This window comes from Mchenga conophoros, linkage group LG15 (genome assembly GCF_057382185.1).
Source record: "Mchenga conophoros isolate Kocher_MC1m ecotype Shallow Benthic linkage group LG15, M_conophoros_male_GT1.1, whole genome shotgun sequence".
Taxonomy (NCBI): Eukaryota; Metazoa; Chordata; class Actinopteri; order Cichliformes; family Cichlidae; genus Mchenga; species Mchenga conophoros.
In genome coordinates this window covers 24,401,762-24,420,449 of record NC_140540.1, presented here as the reverse complement: position 1 = coordinate 24,420,449, position 18,688 = coordinate 24,401,762, and the positions used below count along the sequence as shown (strand labels likewise).

The window sequence follows — 18,688 nt, the reverse complement described above, 5'->3', positions numbered from 1 at the left end:
GTCCCGTATTCAGTAAGTGAAAATAAAATAAACAATAAAAGGTGAATCAAATGGACCATTACGGCAAGGCTGGGATGGTCAATTTGGTAAAGTAAATCCGTTGGGCATCTTTCTTTGCCTTTAGACAATAATTCTGATGGCAAAAGAGCCAAACGGGACAGGCAAAAAAAAAAAAAAGAAAAAAAAAAGAAAATATGAACGCTGACAAGTTCAGAGACTTTCTCAGGAAGCAAAGATCGTTCAGCAGTTGATTTATACTCATTTATACTCATGTTAATTTAACAATACCTGCATATTCACTTGTATTTTTATTTTTATTCCTATTTATTCTATTTATCCCCTTCGTATATTTTATTTATATTGTCTCTGTATTTATATATATATGTGTGTGTGTGTGTGTGTGTGTGTATTATATATATATATATATATATATATATAATATTCTGTAACTCTGTAACTTCTGTCGGTGCTGTGCTTTTTTGGAAATCGAATTTCCCAGAGGAACCCACCCGAGGGATTAATAAAGTTCTATCTACATCTATTAATATCCCTAATAACAAAAATAAAGTATTAAGGAGGAAATATAGATCCCAGTCAGTTTTCAACATTATATTCCGCTTACATAAGTGGTGACTATAGTCCAGAAATAAATATTTATTTTATTAATTCATTAATTTACAATCCTGGTGGATCAGTTGTTTCCATTATCAGGACCGTTGGATGCCTGCAGTACCGTCTCCGACCTATGGGGTCGCTGTGGAGTTGCGAGACACTTCAGGATGCTCCGGAAATATTCGACATAAACCGGAAAAGGTACACAATGGCTACGGCCAGCAGCATGTAGCCAACGCATCGACAGTTAAGATCTTGTTTTTATTTAAGCTGTTTTAATCATTGCCTACTTGTTCGTATTTTAACCGTTGAAATAGAAACGACTGTTTACCGGAGATGGGAGTTCCGGCGTTTTTCCGTTGGCTCAGCCGAAAATATCCATCAATTATTGTGCACTGTGTGGAGGAAAAGGTGAGTGGTTAGCTTTGAAAGCTAGCAGCCTGTCCGAGGAACATTATCGGGAAGCTTTTTAACACTCTTCTCGCGCATTTGACTGCGTTTTAATCGCTGCACACAGCGGGTGAAGTTACTATGGCAATGCGAAATGTTTTGGCGAGAGTGGGGACGATAAATCAAAGCTCGTGCAGTCTGTTTACTTACACGTGACACTGTAAATAACATTGCTGCTGTGTGAATGTTTGAAACCCACGCGGAACTTTAACCTGACAGCAAACACAGAAAGTGTTTGGATTCGTTGTTTTTGTATTGTTAAAATTAACAATAGCTATAATTACTTTACTGGTCTGCTGTTAAACAGTACTGTGCAAATGTTTTGAGCCACTCCTCGTTTCTTTATGATTCACAAGAGCTATTTGCCATAAACATTGCATACAAAAGTAAAAAACTGTCTACAGCATACATATCCTGCGTAATCACAAAGCTTTCTGAAATCTGTGCTGTAACCTGACATACATGTCTGTAGAAATGTCACTAGGTTCTGTGTGAGTGCAGCTCACAACAGCTGAAGATGTATTTTTGTCCGGAGTTGCAGCTCTGATGCAAAAAAGGTTATTTTTTTGTTTCCTTTCATGTTAACAGGGGAAGGAGTGTAATGGAGTTCGTATTCCTGTTGATACAACGAAGCCAAACCCCAATGAGGTGGAATTTGACAATTTGTACTTGGACATGAATGGGATCATTCACCCCTGCACGCATCCAGAAGACAAGTAGGAACCGTTCTCAGTTTAATCTGGACATAAAAGACCGATCTTCTGTATTTACAGCTCAGTTCATTTCTGATATAACAGAAACCTACTCCCTGTGAGGTTTTTGTTTCCAGTGTAATTTATTTGGAAGTCAATAATTTCATTGAAACAGTCTTTTTCTAAATTTGAAATATTTATACAAATTTATACATATATAAAAGTTCATAAATGAAGCCATACCAAGTCTTCACTTTGTCTCTTCCTCCACAGACCGGCTCCCAAAAACGAGGATGAAATGATGGTCGCGATCTTCGAGTACATTGACCGCCTGTTTAACATCGTGCGGCCGAGGAGAGTTCTCTACATGGCCATCGACGGAGTGGTAAGCTGCTGCCGTTAACAGAAACGTGCAGTTTTTTTCACTGATGAGCATTCACAAGTGTTACTGTGTGTGAAGTAAACTTGTTTTCAGTGTTACGCCGATCTGACAGTAGCTTTGATGTAAACTAAAGTTAACTCTGCCCAGGCTCCACGTGCCAAAATGAATCAGCAGCGCTCTCGGCGGTTTCGTGCCTCCAAAGAAGGGGTCGAGTTGGTGGAGGAGAAGAGTCGCGTGAGAGAGGAGGTCATCCAGAAAGGTGTTTTATTTGCCTCTTTGACTGCTGGACTGAAAATACGGGCAATATATTTTAATGTGATATTCAAAACACTGTAATGTTAACTGCGTCAAATTTGATGCATGGAGTTTTTGAGGGCTGTGCATCATCTGTGTGTATTTTTTTTCCCCAAAAAAACCTAAATTAACTGATTTTTAAACAATAAATTGCAAAAAAAAATGGCAGATGTACCAAATATGATAAAAATTAAACTTGCATATGCAAATTGATTGATTTTTTTTTTTAAAGTATGAAATGATTTATTAAACACTCCAGTTGAAAAATATTTTTGGACATTTATAAAACAAATGTGTATTTAATATATTCCTGGTGATTTTCTCTTGGAGGAAGATTGAAACTCTCAAAAAGAGTTTGAAGCATTACATCTGGAAAAAAAACAACATCCTGGTTTTTTGTTTGTTTGTTTTTAAACCCGATTGGATCAATTTCAGCTCAGTGTAAAAAATCTGCTGATTTTTTTTTTTTTTCCCCTCTGATTCTTTCTCTGTCCAGCTTGGATAGGGAATGCAGCCACATGGGGGTAACTCCGCCCTCTAGTTTCTTCTCAGTATAATATTGAGATTTTTTTTTTTTTCCGTCTACAGGAGGTTATCTTCCTCCGGAGGAGATTAAAGAAAGGTTTGACAGCAACTGTATCACCCCAGTAAGTTTACTCCATCCAGTGAAATCTTGCCTAACTTTTATTTACTTGTAACAACGTAGTTACAGGATTTGTACTTGAATGGATGATTCAGTGACTTTTCTCTGCAGGGAACAGAGTTCATGGACAACCTGGCACACTGTCTGCGATATTATGTGGCCGAAAGACTCACCAACGATCCAGGATGGAAGAATATTGTTGTGAGTCTAATTTATGGCCAGATGTTACCTGCCCACAACTATTTCTTTTATAAAATAAAATGACTCAGTTTAATCATCCTTACGTTCCTCTTTTTTTGTAGTTTTCAGCTCTTGGTATTTTGCATTTTCAGGCACTAATCTTCAGTTTCTCTGTTATCCAGGTCTTCCTGTCTGATGCCAGCGTCCCAGGTGAAGGTGAACACAAGATTATGGACTTCATCAGGAGACAGAGAGGTACATGCATTAACACTCAGAGCAATTCCAATGATTTAATTAAAGGGACCTTTTATGATTATTTCACCTCCATATTTTTATGGTTGGCTTTAATGAAGAAGCTTTGCAATACTTAATGTTCAAAATAATCTTCGTCTTTCACTGGGTCTTGGTGTAGTGCCTCAGTGTTTTAGGTCCTTAAGCCAACTTTGTTCTGATTGGCTGTCGCTCCCAAACTGAAGGTTTGTGCCTGAGATGACCATATTAAGTATGTCTCATCTCGTCGGCAGCAGTCTGAAGCTGAGCTTTGACATATGTTGACCTCATTGTTTGAATCCTTGAAGCCATTTTTTATGTAAGACCGTGTTTGTGATAGAAGAAATGAAAAAAGCACAGTAATTCCCCTTGAATGCAGCTGCACTGCAGAATGGTAAATGGAAAAAGCGAAAATATGGGAGGCTTCTGATGTGAAGTACTCTGAACTGTAGTGACAGATTCACAGTTCAAAGTTAAAGTGCTGTTGATTATCAGGTTGACTCTTCTATCTTGAAGTCAAATTTGATAGGTGACCTTTGATGACCAAACATCAAGTACAAGCCTTCACCCCCCCCCCCCCCCCCCCCCCCCACACACACACACACACACACACACACACACACACACACACACACACTCTGTCTGATCTTCTGTTGACTCGATGTTTATGGTCGACTCTTGCAGCTCAGCCCAACCATGACCCCAACACGCATCACTGCCTGTGTGGAGCTGACGGTAAGCCTTCAGATCCGCCCTCTTAAAGTCAGGATAAGTGCTCTTAATAGAAGCCATTTACCTCCTCTGACCCAGCATATTCAAGAGATCTTGTGTTGCTGTCTGAATGACTAATTTATATTTTAACCAAGTAGTTTGACCATGTGTTTTCGTTGCATGTCAGCTGACCTGATCATGCTGGGCCTGGCCACTCACGAGCCAAACTTCACGATCATCAGAGAGGAGTTTAAACCCAACAAACCGCGACCTTGCGGTCTCTGCGGACAGACTGGCCACGAGATCAAGGACTGTCAGGGGATGCCCAGAGAGAAGCAGGGGCAGGTGAGGAACACGACTCTGAAGTTTACGTCCCTGTTAGCACTGCTGTCTGAAAAAACAAAGCTTTAAAGCGTAGTTTGAAGATCCACGATTTGAGTGAAAGTCTTTGACTGGAACATTTGTTTGTGCACATTGCAAAATGAGCTGTGAATTTTTTTTCAGTGTAGGAGCTGTTTAAATGGGCCATGTTTGTTGTCCTACAGGAATTTTAACTGGAACCACCTCTCAACCATGTTTGTGGTGCTTTTTGGAGCATTTTAGGAAAATTACCTGATAGTTGTACTATCGCGCTGACCTAGAAGTTTGTGGTTTGGTTTTGCTGAATGAAGTTTTAACATTTTATCAATCTGTTATTATGCAATTAGCATGTTTCTGTATCTTTGTTACGCCTGCACAGTTTACAGGTGGAGCTTTCTAACCAAGCCAGCTAGTGTTACATAATAACTTAGGACTCCACCTCTTGTCTAAATATGGTCAATTCTGGCTCAAAAAATACTGCTGAAAAATAATTTATGTTTGATGTCCCATTGCTGACATTTGCCATTTAAAGTGCGCAGTATACACTCTGTCAGCGGACTGAACCTATGTCTGTTTTACAGCATGATGAGTTTGCAAACACGATGCCGTCGGCTGAGCAGGAGTTCATATTCATCAGACTATGTGTTCTGCGGGAGGTCAGTCACTCAAACTCACTTCGATCAGCTTTCTTTCTTTTTAGTTGTTTATTTTAGGGTCAAAATCTCACCTTTTGTTCACAAACATGAAATCGATCTAGAACGATCAAATTTGTGCAATCCAACTGGAAGGGTTCAATGAGTTTTACAGAAATAAAACGCAGTGGGTTGCCTTTGTGGTGCTTAAAATGATGGTTCCTAACCTCGGGCACCTCTGAAACTATTTTGAGGAAGAGTAAGAATATGAAATAATGTTTTGAGAGTTCGTTACATGTGTTTAATATATTCTGTTCAGTGTTCAGGTCAGCTTCGCTGTAAGATTTCAGCCTTACCTTGAACATTTCCTTTGAATCATCAGCTTTTCTTTTTTTCTCAGAAGTAATCAAAGACAGACTGCAGAGGAATGTTCTGCCTCTATCTGTTATGGACAGCATTTGAACATGAAAGCAGGAGCTGAAGTGTTGCTTCAATGATAAAATGACCTTCTCAATCATCTCCATTAATTCTCATATTTTCTTTAGTACCTGGCCAGAGAGCTGACCATGGCCAGTCTGCCTTTTCCCTTCGACTTTGAGAGGAGTGTAGATGACTGGGTCTTTATGTGTTTCTTTGTTGGAAATGACTTCCTACCACATCTTCCGTCCTTAGAAATCAGGTGAGCATCAGTTCATCGTCCTAAAACTGCTTTATACAGTTCTTTCATCAGGGACTATCAATCTGAAACACGCTGTTTAAATGTGGTGTCAATTCAGGAAGTGGTAACAGGGGTGTCTGCAGTGAAAGGTTATTCAAGAACTTATTATGAAGCGCTGTCATAAGTTTACTTTAATAATACCCAGAATGTACATACAGTTACTCACCATGATGTAAAAAGGGGAATCAGAGAAAACAGTAGGGTAATATTTAATGATTGGGTTACAAATAAGCCACAAATTCACAGAAAAATGGGGGAAAAAACACCAACAACAAAAAAATGTCCAAAAAAGAAACATAATGAACAAAACTCAAATGAAACAAAACACATAAATATAAAAAGACCCCAAAATGAAGAAAATGAAAGAAAACAAAGTAAAATGCACATGTTTGAGGAGTAAAACTACTTTTCATTTGTTATTCATGGGACAAGGCCACAGCAGGTAGCTTTTCTATTTATTTATTTATTTATTTTTTAAATCTGTCCTTTCTGACTCTACCCCAAAAAGGCATTTCTGTCTCCTCCCAGACTTTACTCGGGTGAATAGATTTTTATGTATTTATTCCTGAGCTTATTAGAATCCATCCATGTTTTTTCACTTAATAAATAAATAAATAAAACCTTTCAAATAAATATAAAAAATCAAGTGATTTAAATAATAGATTTGGTGAAATAAATAAAAATGTAATAATAATTACATTTAATAATAATTATTTAATAAATTTAAATATATAAATGTAAACAATTAAAATGAATATAATTAAATTTAACAAATGTCCTGGAGAGAGTATTTATGTATTTATTTTTTTATTATTGGCTCTAATTACAAAGCCACAAGTTCATCTCATAGCTAATCAACTGTCAGAAATGTTATATTAAGTGCTGTATCCACTGTAACGCTATTATTATTTATTGTGTTTTTCATACTCGTATAGTTTTCAAGCTTTTTGTGCTGTTATTTGTTTGTGCAATATACAGAAGGTGTTTGTTTTTTTCTGTTGTATAAAAAAAGATTTGAGATTTGTATGTTCAGTCTTCCATCCCTATTAATGAAATAAAAGTTGAGGAGTTTGTTTGCATCTGTGGTTCATGGTTTTGTTTGTTTCCCCCAGAGAGGGAGCGATAGATCGACTGGTCAGGATCTACAAAGATGTTGTTCACAAAACTGGAGTGAGTGTCATCATTTATCTGAGCTCTGCAGGCAGCAGTGTCCAGGGTTTTTCTATTTGTTTGGTGTGTTTTTGTTTTTTTTTTTTTTTTTCAAATGTTTTAACCAACGCTGGAAGAAAAATGATATCATTGTTATATATAGATATAGGTATCATTGTTTTTGAACAATTGCACTTAATGTGTAGAGTCACCCTGTGCATACGTGCTTCTGCAGGGCTACCTGACACAGAACGGATACGTCAACCTGGAGCGAGTTGAGATGATCATGCAGGCTGTGGGCGTTGCTGAGGACAACATCTTCAAGAAACGCAAAGAGGATGAGGTGATTTTCACAACTTTCTCTCCTCAGATTTAGTCTTTTAGACCTGAGATGAAGACGAGGAAATGTTCGAGTATTTCTGCTCTTTATGAATCTATTTTATCGTTCACGATGTCATCTTCTTTCTTTAGGAAAACTTTAAGAGAAGAAACAAAGAGAAAAGAAAAAGAATGAAAGTGAGTATGATGAAAATGATGCTGATATTTTGGCTTTATAGTTTAAATTTACTATATAGGATCTTTGTTGTGCCATAAAGTAAACTTTTCAGGTGTTTCTGCTGCTAAAGTTTAGCCTTTATTTTCAATGCAGAGTCACCTCCGAAGGGGCAGAAAACCTAATGTGTCATTTTCTGCCTAATCAGCAGATATCACTTAAAAATACTTTTCTAGTTCGAGTTGAACTCAGATGGAGAAGTTTATATCAGTCTCATTTTCATGGTTACTAAAGACACTATAAAGCTATAAACACAGCATGCAATTAAAATGAAGCTGATTTAATCGGTGTGATTCGACTTCACCCAAAAACAAAGCCTAGAGTAGAAGTCAAAGTGTGACAGTGTTTCTGTTTTACTTATGGCATGCCACGTTTCTGATCAGTCATCGAGAGCCTGCTGCTCTTAGCATTTCCACTCATCCTGATGTTCCCTAAAACTATTTGAAACTACACATGCTGTTTTATTTTTGAGTTCTCATAGTTGCATTCTTACAGTTATGGGCTTGAGTTGAGATATTCTGTCCATGTTTCTGCAGGCGGAGCAGCAGGGCCCGGCCTACCTGACCACGGGTCAGTTTGCCCCTCATGCCCTGGGGAGAAGAGACCGACCCGAGGCTGTCCAGAATGCTCGGCACCAGGCCTGTGACATGAGGATGCAGTCAAACATGGTAAAGCTGGGTGTTTCTATCAGATTGGTTTTGTTTTGTGTAAAGTCTTTAAGTACTGATGGTCAGTTTGTCAAAACTCTTACTGATTCTTGCGTAATGTTGTCGTGATCTGTCATTCTGAGATTTTTCTCAGAAATATGAGTTACCACCGAGCTGGACCAGCAATCCATACTTGGTGTGGTCATATCCAGCATTGTGTTTTTCATAGAGGTCCGTTACACTCAGTATTGGTTTTGTTGGGCACAATCAGACCTCAGGTCTGTGCCATTTATACCAACACTGAGGGCGCGAGTACTCTTTGCATTACTCTGAGTGATGGGTGTCGCCACTCAGACCAAACCACCACATGTGTGCTCGTGTAGCAGGAGAAGAAGTCAAGACGGAAGTTTCTTCAACCCGTGCAAGGCTACAACGAGTGAGAGGCGCGCAATAGGCCAAAATAACACCAAAAATGCAGCCAGTAAATATGACGTCACTCCTGCTGTGTGGCACCATTTGCGAGGTCGAGAATTGCAGGAATAACGGACCCATAAGTCATGTGATTATTGTATCCTGTACTGTTTTGTTTGAAACCTGACATTTTATTGCAATGAGCCATGGAGTCCTTTTCCTTTCTCCCCTCAGAGTGCTGCTCAATCCTTGAAGGCCATGATGAAGAATGGAGGCAATGTAAGTTGGCAGTTGTATATCACTGTGTTAACATTGACTCGCTGCGTTAGTTTTCAGCACAATGCCTTTTGTTCTTGGACTCGAGCTGTGCAGGATTTATGCTTCCAAATAATCATTATTTCCTTTATACTGAGCCTCAGTGGAGCCCCCTCTGTTCATCCTCTTTTGAAACAATCGTCTTTGCTCTTCTCCACGCCCAACTTTCTTCTGATTGGTTGCCCCTCTTAAGTGGAATATAAGTGGGAGGTCACACTGAGAGTTGTGTGCCTAAGTTGACCACAATATGAGTTGTGATTTTTTTTTTTTTTTTTTTTTTTTTTTTTTTTGTTGGTGCTGGTTTTTGTGTTCAGCATCGTTTTAAAGTGTGTCAAGTCATAAATAACCAACAGGAAACCAAACCACTGACACGCGGGAGAGTTTGTGTCCTCACCATTTTGATCCCCTGAATAATCTCTTAGTCTCTTCACAATCTTCTCTCCTCCTCTTCTTCTCAAGTGTGTGTCTGTTTACACCTCCAGGGGCTGGAAAACACCCAGTTAAGGACTCGGGGGATTTTAATTCTGCTGTTTAGGTTATTGGGAAAAAGGCTTTTTTTTTTTTTTTTCCCCTGTAGAGATTCTTCTATCAGCAAAATATAAAAATTTGATTTAAATGCTGCTCTATCAGTCAGTTTGTGCGTTTCTTCTCTGCCATCATTTATATTTGGAGAAAATGGCAGCCTGTTTAAAAAAAAAAAACAAAAAAAAAAAAAACAGAACTGAACAAAACGCCAGCGTCTGTATTCTAAAGTGTCTCCCAAGTTGGTAAATTTCCTGCCGTCGTGCAGCGTTAAATTTTATCGGCTGTCAATAGGCGACCATACATTAGCACATGAATGAAAAGAGTACAAAGGCTTCAAGGGGGCAAAAAAAAGGAAAGCTTGTAGCTAAGGCAGCGGATTCAGTGTCCTTCAAACACAGACAATACACATGTATATGCAGGAGCAGCTTTACCTGACGTGAATGCATATAGTCGACTCATTGTGAGCAGAAAGGTGTTATAATGCTCAGCATTTACTATATATAGATAGATAGATAGGCAGTTTTTATATACCCTTTTTTTAAAACGATTAACCAATAATCACGTTTCATTTGAACTACAGGAAATATTGATCAGTTCAATCTTCTCCTTTTTAAAGATTTTGTTGCTTCTCTTGGTCGAATAATACATTTTAAAACTGATGCAAATGTACTACTATACTAGTACTTGGATAAGAGATTTTTAAAAGTATTACATTAGTGACCTGAGAATCTGTTCTCTTCAAATGAAAGAGTAATATTACCAACTTAGACCTGTGTAACTAAAACAGACATGGTCCAGGAATTATTTTTGTTTTGAGTTATATTAAAATGCAAAGCAATCGCTTTAGATTGTATCAGATAACGAGAATGAACGCCGACTGCGGTGGAGCACAGCTCAGTGACCATAAAGCTTGTTCAGGAAATTTTAAAATATTCTGCTATTTCCAGCGACACACCGGTTTAATGAAACTGTTTCTTTGGGGAGAATTTAAAGATTTCCGTCTGCACAGGCAGAACTGTTAAAGCTCAATGCAAACACTACAACACTGCTGCTGTGTGAAAGGAAAGACCGCTAACCTGTTGTGTTTGAAAGTGCTTCTGCTCATGCTCAAGTAGTCCAGTCAGGGTTTTAATTGTGTGTGTGTGTGTGTGTGTGTGTGTGTGTGTGTTTGTGTTTTTTGGGGTTTAATCACCCTCGGTAGTCGTCTGCAGGTCCCAGTGACAGTGCAGACAGCAGGGGAGTGAAGAGGAAAGCTGATGACAGCGATAGCGAGCCGGAGCCTGAAGACAACGTCAGGTAAATCCTTACAAACTAGGTGGGCGGGCTCACAGCAAAGGGTGGGATTACTGTGTTTTAATCTAAAGTGAATACAGAATCTCCCCCAATTTCTTATATTTGCTAACCCGCATTAATTTCATTTTTAGAATTAATAAGCCTACAAATAAATTGTTCCCCTTTAAACGATTCAAGCAAACAAACTTCTCACGTGCACCATATCATCTTGTTCTCTTCTGTAACTACTTCATGTTTTCATTATATCCATAAACTCATATTCCTGTAGTTTGTTCATCACAGGTATGCAACATGCAGAGGTGTACACTATCTTCTAGATAGACTTCTTCATCCTACCTGTATATGCAATAAACATTTACAGCAGGATGTTAGCTTGTGCATACATTATCTTCCTATAAATATCTTCGTCATCCATCATTTGATCCGAAGTCTTATTTAGTCTTAAATCTTAGTGCAGACAGTTAGATTCCAGACTGACGGTTTAATTTCAGGATATCTTTTCCCCCGTTTCTCCTCTTTGGCTCTATTAATCATGACAGCGCTCTTATGCTCTGCTCATTTTCCACATCATAAGCAAAGCATATATGAAGGAGCTGCTGGAGACCACTGCAAAGAGGACTAAAGACCACAAAATCATCTGCATACATAATGTGGTTCATTAAAAAGCTGCTATTCATCCACCCACTTTCAGCTTCTTTGATAAGTCATCAACATATAGATTAAAAAGAACCGAGGATACAGCTCCAGTAAGCCTGAACACTCGTGATGAACACTTATGGTGTATTTGGGCACCCCTCTTTTGACTCAACACACTTTTTCCCCCCTGTATTTATTTACAATTAGGAATGTGCACACAGGTCAGTGAATGTTTGGCTTTAAAGCCAAAGTGGTTGTCAGTGGAATTAATAAAGATATTTATTTAAAGCTTGGGATAATTTAAACTTCAGCTGTAGGCCTGTCAAGACTCCCTGTCTTACTGGGTTTATTCTTTTTTTATGATTAAAGAAACCCAACAGCACATAGAAATGTCATTTTAATCATTTTAATAACTCATACAACTTTGTAAGCAAGACATTTTTTAGTTTAAGTTAATTATAAGTAAAGTTAATCACAATAAATTAATTTTGGTGTGAAAACAAGGTTTCATAACACAACTTTCACTGACTTCTCAGGTACAAACTCTCAAAGTGCCCACACCAAAGAGCTATGCTTGAATTAAACCTGCTTTTACAAACCGCCACGACCCGAATAATACTCTGCAAGTAACAAAGCTGGCGTGTCAGACAAGCTGCTCATTGGCTCCTTTCTCAGCACATTTAGCGTCTCTGCTGGGCTCACACGGTGACCAGAAAATAGGCAAAACAAAATTATTTGTTTATGAGGTCAGTCATTTATTTCATCATTATTGTAAATCGGCTGCTGTCTGTCGAGTTTTCTTGAAGCTGTTTATAACTGGAAGCTCCTTCATAACCACAAATAACCTGTAATTTGAATGCCCAGGGAACCGCGTGCATGCAGTTAATAAAACACCTTAAAAATAAATCTGTGCAGATGAACTTCAGTCAGCAAAGGTCGCTTTAACAAACAGAAGAGGAGAGACGTGCTCATTAATGCCACCGAGCTGCACCACAAGCTCTTTAACTCTCTGCCATCTCCGCTGCGCGCACACACACACATATTAGTACGCACATTTGTACACACACTCCCTGCTCTGCTGAACAGCTCCCACTTCCCCTCTGCACGTGATTAATATGGAAAGCAGGAGCGTTCGAGTAAATTCCTCTGTGACGCACTCGTCAGAGCTGCTAAATCCATCGGGCTAAATTGGTATTCATGGAGGCTTTTCTCTCAGGAGTCGGCAGCTTCCCGCAGGCCGCTCCGAGGAGCCGCCGCGCAGATGCCGGACGACCCTGATTATGTGTGCAGAACGGCATCGCCGCCCCAAATCTACCGCGAAGTCATAGCCATTGAACTGTTCCAGCTGGTTTTTCAGCCTATAGATGAGCCATTTATTTGAATATGTTGTTCAGATTTACCTAAACTGTAAAGATTTGGTCATGTCAGCCAATAATCAACAATGGATTTGCAATTCTTGGCCATTGGCAGTATTTGTACCAGTGGAGTTGATTTCCCATATTCCCATCTTTATTACTAACTGAGATATCAAGCTTTTGTGTGGTCATCAGTACAGGTGGGGGCAGTCTAAAAAAAATTAGACATTGTGAAGTTGTTGGAGGTGGTGGGGTTCAGACAGATGTTACTAATGTTGAATGAAAGCATGTTAGTGGAAGTCTGGAGCTGTGCGCAAATTAATCCACATTTTAACCCCCAAAATGTTGCATTGGGCAGAATTCCCTCAAATGAGATTTTATTTAAAGGTCAGTGTTGGGAAGGTGGGTGTTGATGCCTAATTAACTACTCCAAAGGTCATCTCCTGGCCTTTTGGACAGTCCACTGGTAAATATGAAATTTGACTGGCTGTGGTAGTTGACACTGTTCTGATGGATGGAAGATGGAAGAAAAACAAGCAAAACAAAATGCAGAGCACTTACCATCAACTTCCCCGTGCCACATTTTCTGGCTGTACTACTACTAGCTAAGACTGATTTGTGCACGCACGCTGACAGAGATACTTGTTAATTATTATTCATTTGAATTCTTAAGGAGACTGATGACTAAATTACTTAATAATAACCCCACAGTGTGGTTTCCAGTAAGATGACTTAAATCTCAGTGTTTGGACCTGTGTGTAATGTCTTTCTTGGTTAGTGCTGTTGGTTAAGAAGTTAGTTCAATCTTCTGAGTGAGTGTGACCACCCCTTTGTGTCCTGCAGGTTGTGGGAGGAAGGCTGGAAGCAGAGGTACTACAAGAACAAGTTTGACGTGGACGCGACAGATGAGGATTTCAGGCGGAAGGTGGTCCAGTCGTACGTGGAGGGTCTCTGCTGGGTACTGCGCTACTATTACCAGGTAACTGAAGTCACACGGTGGGTTCAGTACTGTGTACAAACGAGCATGTCTTCAGCAGCGATGTGTTCTTTTTTTTTTTTTTCCCGTGTTTTTCTTTTCCTGCTGAGAAACATATTCTCACTGGTTTATAAAGCCTTTACTTCACCCAGATGCTAGCTTTAGAAACCGTTTAATAGTTTTCTTTGAACTTTGAACCCCGAGCTTTCATTACATACCACGATCCAAGCTAAATTTCCACCTTTACAAATGGAGAGGCAGGTGTATTTAGTCGTTTTTTTGATGAATTTATGCACAACATCAACCTTTCTGATCCTGTTCCTGAGTTACAGAATCAAATTATGTTAAGTTCCCAAATATTGCTGGTAAGGTTAAGAGTTTATTTTTCAGAGCAGTGCTTCTCTCCTTGAACTTCCACATACTCGTCTTTCAGCAGTTCTTTTTCTCTTTTTTTGTAACATTTTTTTAGTTAAGGTCTTATTTATACATGTGTAAAAAGATTAATCACATGAAGTTCTTGCTAACAAAAGTTAACGATAGCTTTCGTAAAATTAAATCAAGAGTGTGGCTGCCACAAGGTGAATTCTAACTTTTGGATATTTTAGCTTTCATGTAGACACTGAGGGGAAAAATTTAAGGTGAATGATGCACAGAGTAGAACTTTGTGCTAACAGTGCAAACAAAGACTGAGAAAATCACTAAAGTTTTTGAGGGGAAGCTAAAGGATAAGGATGCTTTTTTTTCTTTTTCTTGTCATTTCGCGACCAGAACCTGTGTTTGACACAGAAACCTCACATTCTCTGTAAAGGTGAACCTGTAAGGTACATCGACTGAGTAACATGGATAAAGCCATTTATAGAATAGAATATAAAGCTTTGTCATTGTGTTCAGCATACAGTGAGAGTCTCTGTCCTGCTCGATGCATCAGGGTTAAGTATCGCTCATTAGTTTCTGAAGCATTTGATCATTCTGGATTTTGTTGCTGCTTGCTGAAACCTGAGTTACGGGAAATGGGTGGATCTGACTGAGAAGAGCACTACATGTTGATACTTGCTTTTCCTCTGCTGTATCCTCGATTTTACTTTAAATACACAAAATGAATTCACGTATACTTTAAACTAGCAGCTGAGAGCATCAGCTAACCAGAAGGGACTTTGCTGAAGTCATAAACAAAGTGTGCAGGAGGGACACTTTCCTGTAGATCTGGATACAACAGGAGTTGTTCATGCAGTGAAAGGAGTTGCCCCCTGCTGGACATTAAAGATAAGTTGCTTTCATTTTTCACCACAAGCTTGTAGAGGTAGTGGGAGAGGCAGCCTAGTTGTGTGAAGTCTTCTCCAGGTCTATGTGGAAACGAGCTTCATGCCCTGTGAAACGTCCATTGATGGTAAAACCTGGTTGTTCAGTATATTCAGGTGTTCACATGACATAATTATTTAGGAAACTAACATTGCTGAGCCTTGATGTAAGCAACTGATAAAACTGCCTTCACTTGCTTGTATTGTTGCTGCTAGGCATGTGCGTAACTTAATTTGATGTTCTTCTCACTGTGATGTTCCTGTCACTCTAAATCCGGGTGTATCTGGGCTTATTAGACCACATGACCTGGGTTCAGTCTTTATGCTTCCTAAAAGATTTGAACCTGTTTAACAATTAGCTTCACTGATAGCTGGTTTTCTTAAGGGTACACGTGTTTAGTCCCAACACCGTGAGGCCTATTCATATTCATATGTGGAAATGCTCTTACTTTTAGTAATACAGCCGTGAGTGCTTCTGATTTATTTTTAGTCTATTTGATTTCACCAAACTGTTAAGTGATCTCTGATAACAATTTCTTTTCTAACCATGTTTCTTCCTCAAGGAAGAGCATTTGTCCTTCCAAAGTTTTAATAGTGTGTTGGAGAGCCTAAAGCTCAGTCTTCAGACTGGTCTGACTGCTCTGTTTCATTTCTTTAACTACTTGTGGTCTTGTGTGAAGTCAGAGAGAGGATATCCTTAATGTGGTTCAAACCTTTTGTTTATACGGAGCAGCCAGTGAGAAGAAGTTAGTTTAAGGGAGGGGAGCTAAAACGTCAGAGGCTAAACTGATTGGAACAATAAGAATAAGGACTATTCTGAACTGTGAATTATGCAAAGCTACTCTAGTAGAGTCCAAGAATCAAAATATGGAAATGAGTAGAATCAGATCAGAACCACTTGCTTGTTGTTTTTGAAGATGATTTGCATTTGAATAGGACTCGGAGGAAAAATGTTGTGTGATGATTGAAAACATGAAAATAAAAGATCGCTACAGCTTGATCTTTAATCCTGCCTGACCACACACCTGATAGGAAGTAAACCAAAACCTTAATGAGGAGTCGGTACACTTACTGTTGCTGAACAAACATGTCTGACACAGAAATGCGAACTTTACTTCCCACAACTCACCTCTGAGGTAACAAGGTCCTCTGATAAATCCTCCTCACAAGTGAATTAACCCAGGGACTGATATGTGTTTCGTTGCATTTAGATGAAGCCTTCCGACATGAATGACTCTCACTTTTATTATTATTTACTATGTTTTTATTTTAGTTTTACTTATTTACACGAAATAAACTCGTGCTCATCTAACACTGAGATCTGCTGCTGTTGTTTGCAGTGTGATTATACACGAATCATTGTAGTGTTGTAAAATATTGATCTTTATGTTGAAATGAAATAATCAGCTGGGGTCCCTCTCCAGGAGAGCCAGGGCGCTGAGCCGGGGGGGATTTGTCCTGGCTGATTGTGCTCTCCTCGTATGCACACTCTGTCGACTCCACACGCTCGCCAATCCAAAGCCCGTCTCAGGGGGCCGCTCTGAGTGAATTCATTAGCGGGCCCTCGACGGACGGAGACGTGTCTGCTCTTCGCTGCCACACATTCACGTTTCTCCTCGCCACTGACTGAGTTAAGATCACGCACACCTCACCAAGTGATCGGGGAAGACAGAGCTCAGTTTATCCCCGTTCTGTCTCTGCTTTTCATCATAAGGGCAAAAAACTAATTTTTTTTTCCTCCAGTAATCTGTTGGATGTACAGAAAAGGTCTCCTCTGCCAATAATTCATTTCTTTACAACCGAATGGCCGCAAATGACAGTTTTCCAACTAGCAGGCTGTTCTCTAATGGCAGTTTGAATGTTCATGCTTTGTTGACACTGGTGATTTGCCTTTTTAGTATTTTTATTGTAATTTGCGGCGGTGCATGCAGATGTTAATGGGCTCTATAGCATTACAGGACTGACAGGCAATTTTGAAGGGCAAAGTTGTCGGGGTAAAAGTCAACGAAGGGAGAAACCTGTGTCCAAAAATGTTATTTTATTTCAGGCTGAATGGAAACTGAGCTTTATTTCTTCAGTTTAAAGAAGGTTGAGCTGTTTCCTGATTTCTCTACATTTCATGGCTGATGGACCCGAGTGTTCCCAGCATTGTGACAAAAAACAAACCATATGAAAGTTATCTAATGAGCGCATATTGAAAAATAAATATGAGCAGAATGTTTGTGGTGAGCCCTGACACATTTCAAATCTCTTTAAGGATTTAATGTTGCTCATCAGTGGTGATAATTATACAGGGCGAGTTTTGTTGTTCTTATAACTTTAAATGGAGATGATCAATTTAAAATGTTTGTTTAAAAACTTTGGCAATCACTGGGGTAATATTACTGTAATCTTAAGTCATCTGTCATTTTTCTTCAGTATTTTTATTGGGTTTTGTTTAAGAAATAACAAAAAACTTGAGCAGCTGGATAGTAACTGGATCCTAAGTCAACCAATTCAGACGTACTTTCATACTCGCAGTCGTTAAACATGCACAGATTATGAACCAATGAAATATCAAATTTTAAAATGGTTACATGAATAAATGTCCCACATTTTTACAGATGTCTGCTTTCCAGTTTCAGAAACAAATCATACATCGCTCAATGTGGATGTTAATAACCAGTGAACAAATGATATTTTGTGGATATTTCAGTGCCTCCCAAATAATTTTAGTGAAATGTCATAAAATAGTTTTCTTTTCAACATGTGGATTTTAAATCAGTAAATTCAGTTTATTTAAAAAAAAAAAAAAAAAAAGATCTGTTAATGCATTTTTGATTATTTGACTCACTAATGTGAACACAGTGTGAATAAATCACCCATTTATATATTTAAACTGAAAGGTCTGTGTATGTTGAATCTGTGGCTCCTTCATGTACTTAATAACATATTGAGGTAACAACTTTCACTTCCTGTTGTCAGCTGTTCTGAGTCAGGACAGTAAGAGTGTGTGTGTTTGTGTATATGTGTATATATATATATATATATATATATATATATATATATATATATATTTTTTTTTTATTTTATTTTTTTTTCATATTCTCCCCCCCCCCCCCCCCCCCCCCCCCCCCTTGTTGCTGCAGTTCGTGATCTTTGACCCTGCCAGCCTCTGCCACAAATGAACCGAGTCCTTGAGACAAAACATTTTGCCATATTACCATAAATGATCTGTGCGATCGTCCGAATGTGGCGATCAGAGCCTCCTCTGCCTTTTATCATGGTAAAAGGACCGTATTATCATTTGAATGACCACCTTTAATAATAGAGTGCTGGGCTTTAAAGCTGAGATTGGCTGAGATGCGAGGATTGGTGGATTTACCGGAGGACCTCGTTTTCTCAAAGGTGGATTGTGGGAAGTGAAGGTTGTTCTTTGGTGCGAGGCATGTTTGCTCAGGAAGGATAAGTGGTCCAACTGCATGGTGACGACTTTTTTTTTTTCTTTCCCCAGAGCTTTTTTCTTCTTTGTCAGCAAACATTTCTGAAACACAGAACAGAGGAAGGTGATTACATTTTAGATGCAAGAGCCTCTCAGCAGGTGTGG

General features: G+C 39.0%; 1 protein-coding gene across 1 annotated transcript in view; it reads left to right on the top strand.

Moving 5' to 3' along the window:
- The first annotated feature begins 795 nt into the window (after positions 1-795).
- Positions 796-18,688, top strand: part of xrn2 (5'-3' exoribonuclease 2) — a 42,696-nt gene continuing 24,803 nt past the window's right edge. Inside the window, exons 1-18 of the mRNA XM_085248261.1 lie at positions 796-1,023; positions 1,651-1,778; positions 2,028-2,139; positions 2,284-2,395; positions 3,019-3,077; positions 3,185-3,274; positions 3,436-3,508; positions 4,208-4,258; positions 4,422-4,579; positions 5,176-5,250; positions 5,772-5,905; positions 7,057-7,114; positions 7,329-7,436; positions 7,565-7,609; positions 8,183-8,314; positions 8,939-8,983; positions 10,746-10,840; positions 13,672-13,807. Of these exons, the coding sequence (XP_085104387.1) occupies positions 949-1,023; positions 1,651-1,778; positions 2,028-2,139; positions 2,284-2,395; positions 3,019-3,077; positions 3,185-3,274; positions 3,436-3,508; positions 4,208-4,258; positions 4,422-4,579; positions 5,176-5,250; positions 5,772-5,905; positions 7,057-7,114; positions 7,329-7,436; positions 7,565-7,609; positions 8,183-8,314; positions 8,939-8,983; positions 10,746-10,840; positions 13,672-13,807 (1,686 nt within the window). The 5' untranslated portion in view covers positions 796-948. The remainder of the gene's footprint in view (positions 1,024-1,650; positions 1,779-2,027; positions 2,140-2,283; positions 2,396-3,018; positions 3,078-3,184; positions 3,275-3,435; positions 3,509-4,207; positions 4,259-4,421; positions 4,580-5,175; positions 5,251-5,771; positions 5,906-7,056; positions 7,115-7,328; positions 7,437-7,564; positions 7,610-8,182; positions 8,315-8,938; positions 8,984-10,745; positions 10,841-13,671; positions 13,808-18,688) is intronic.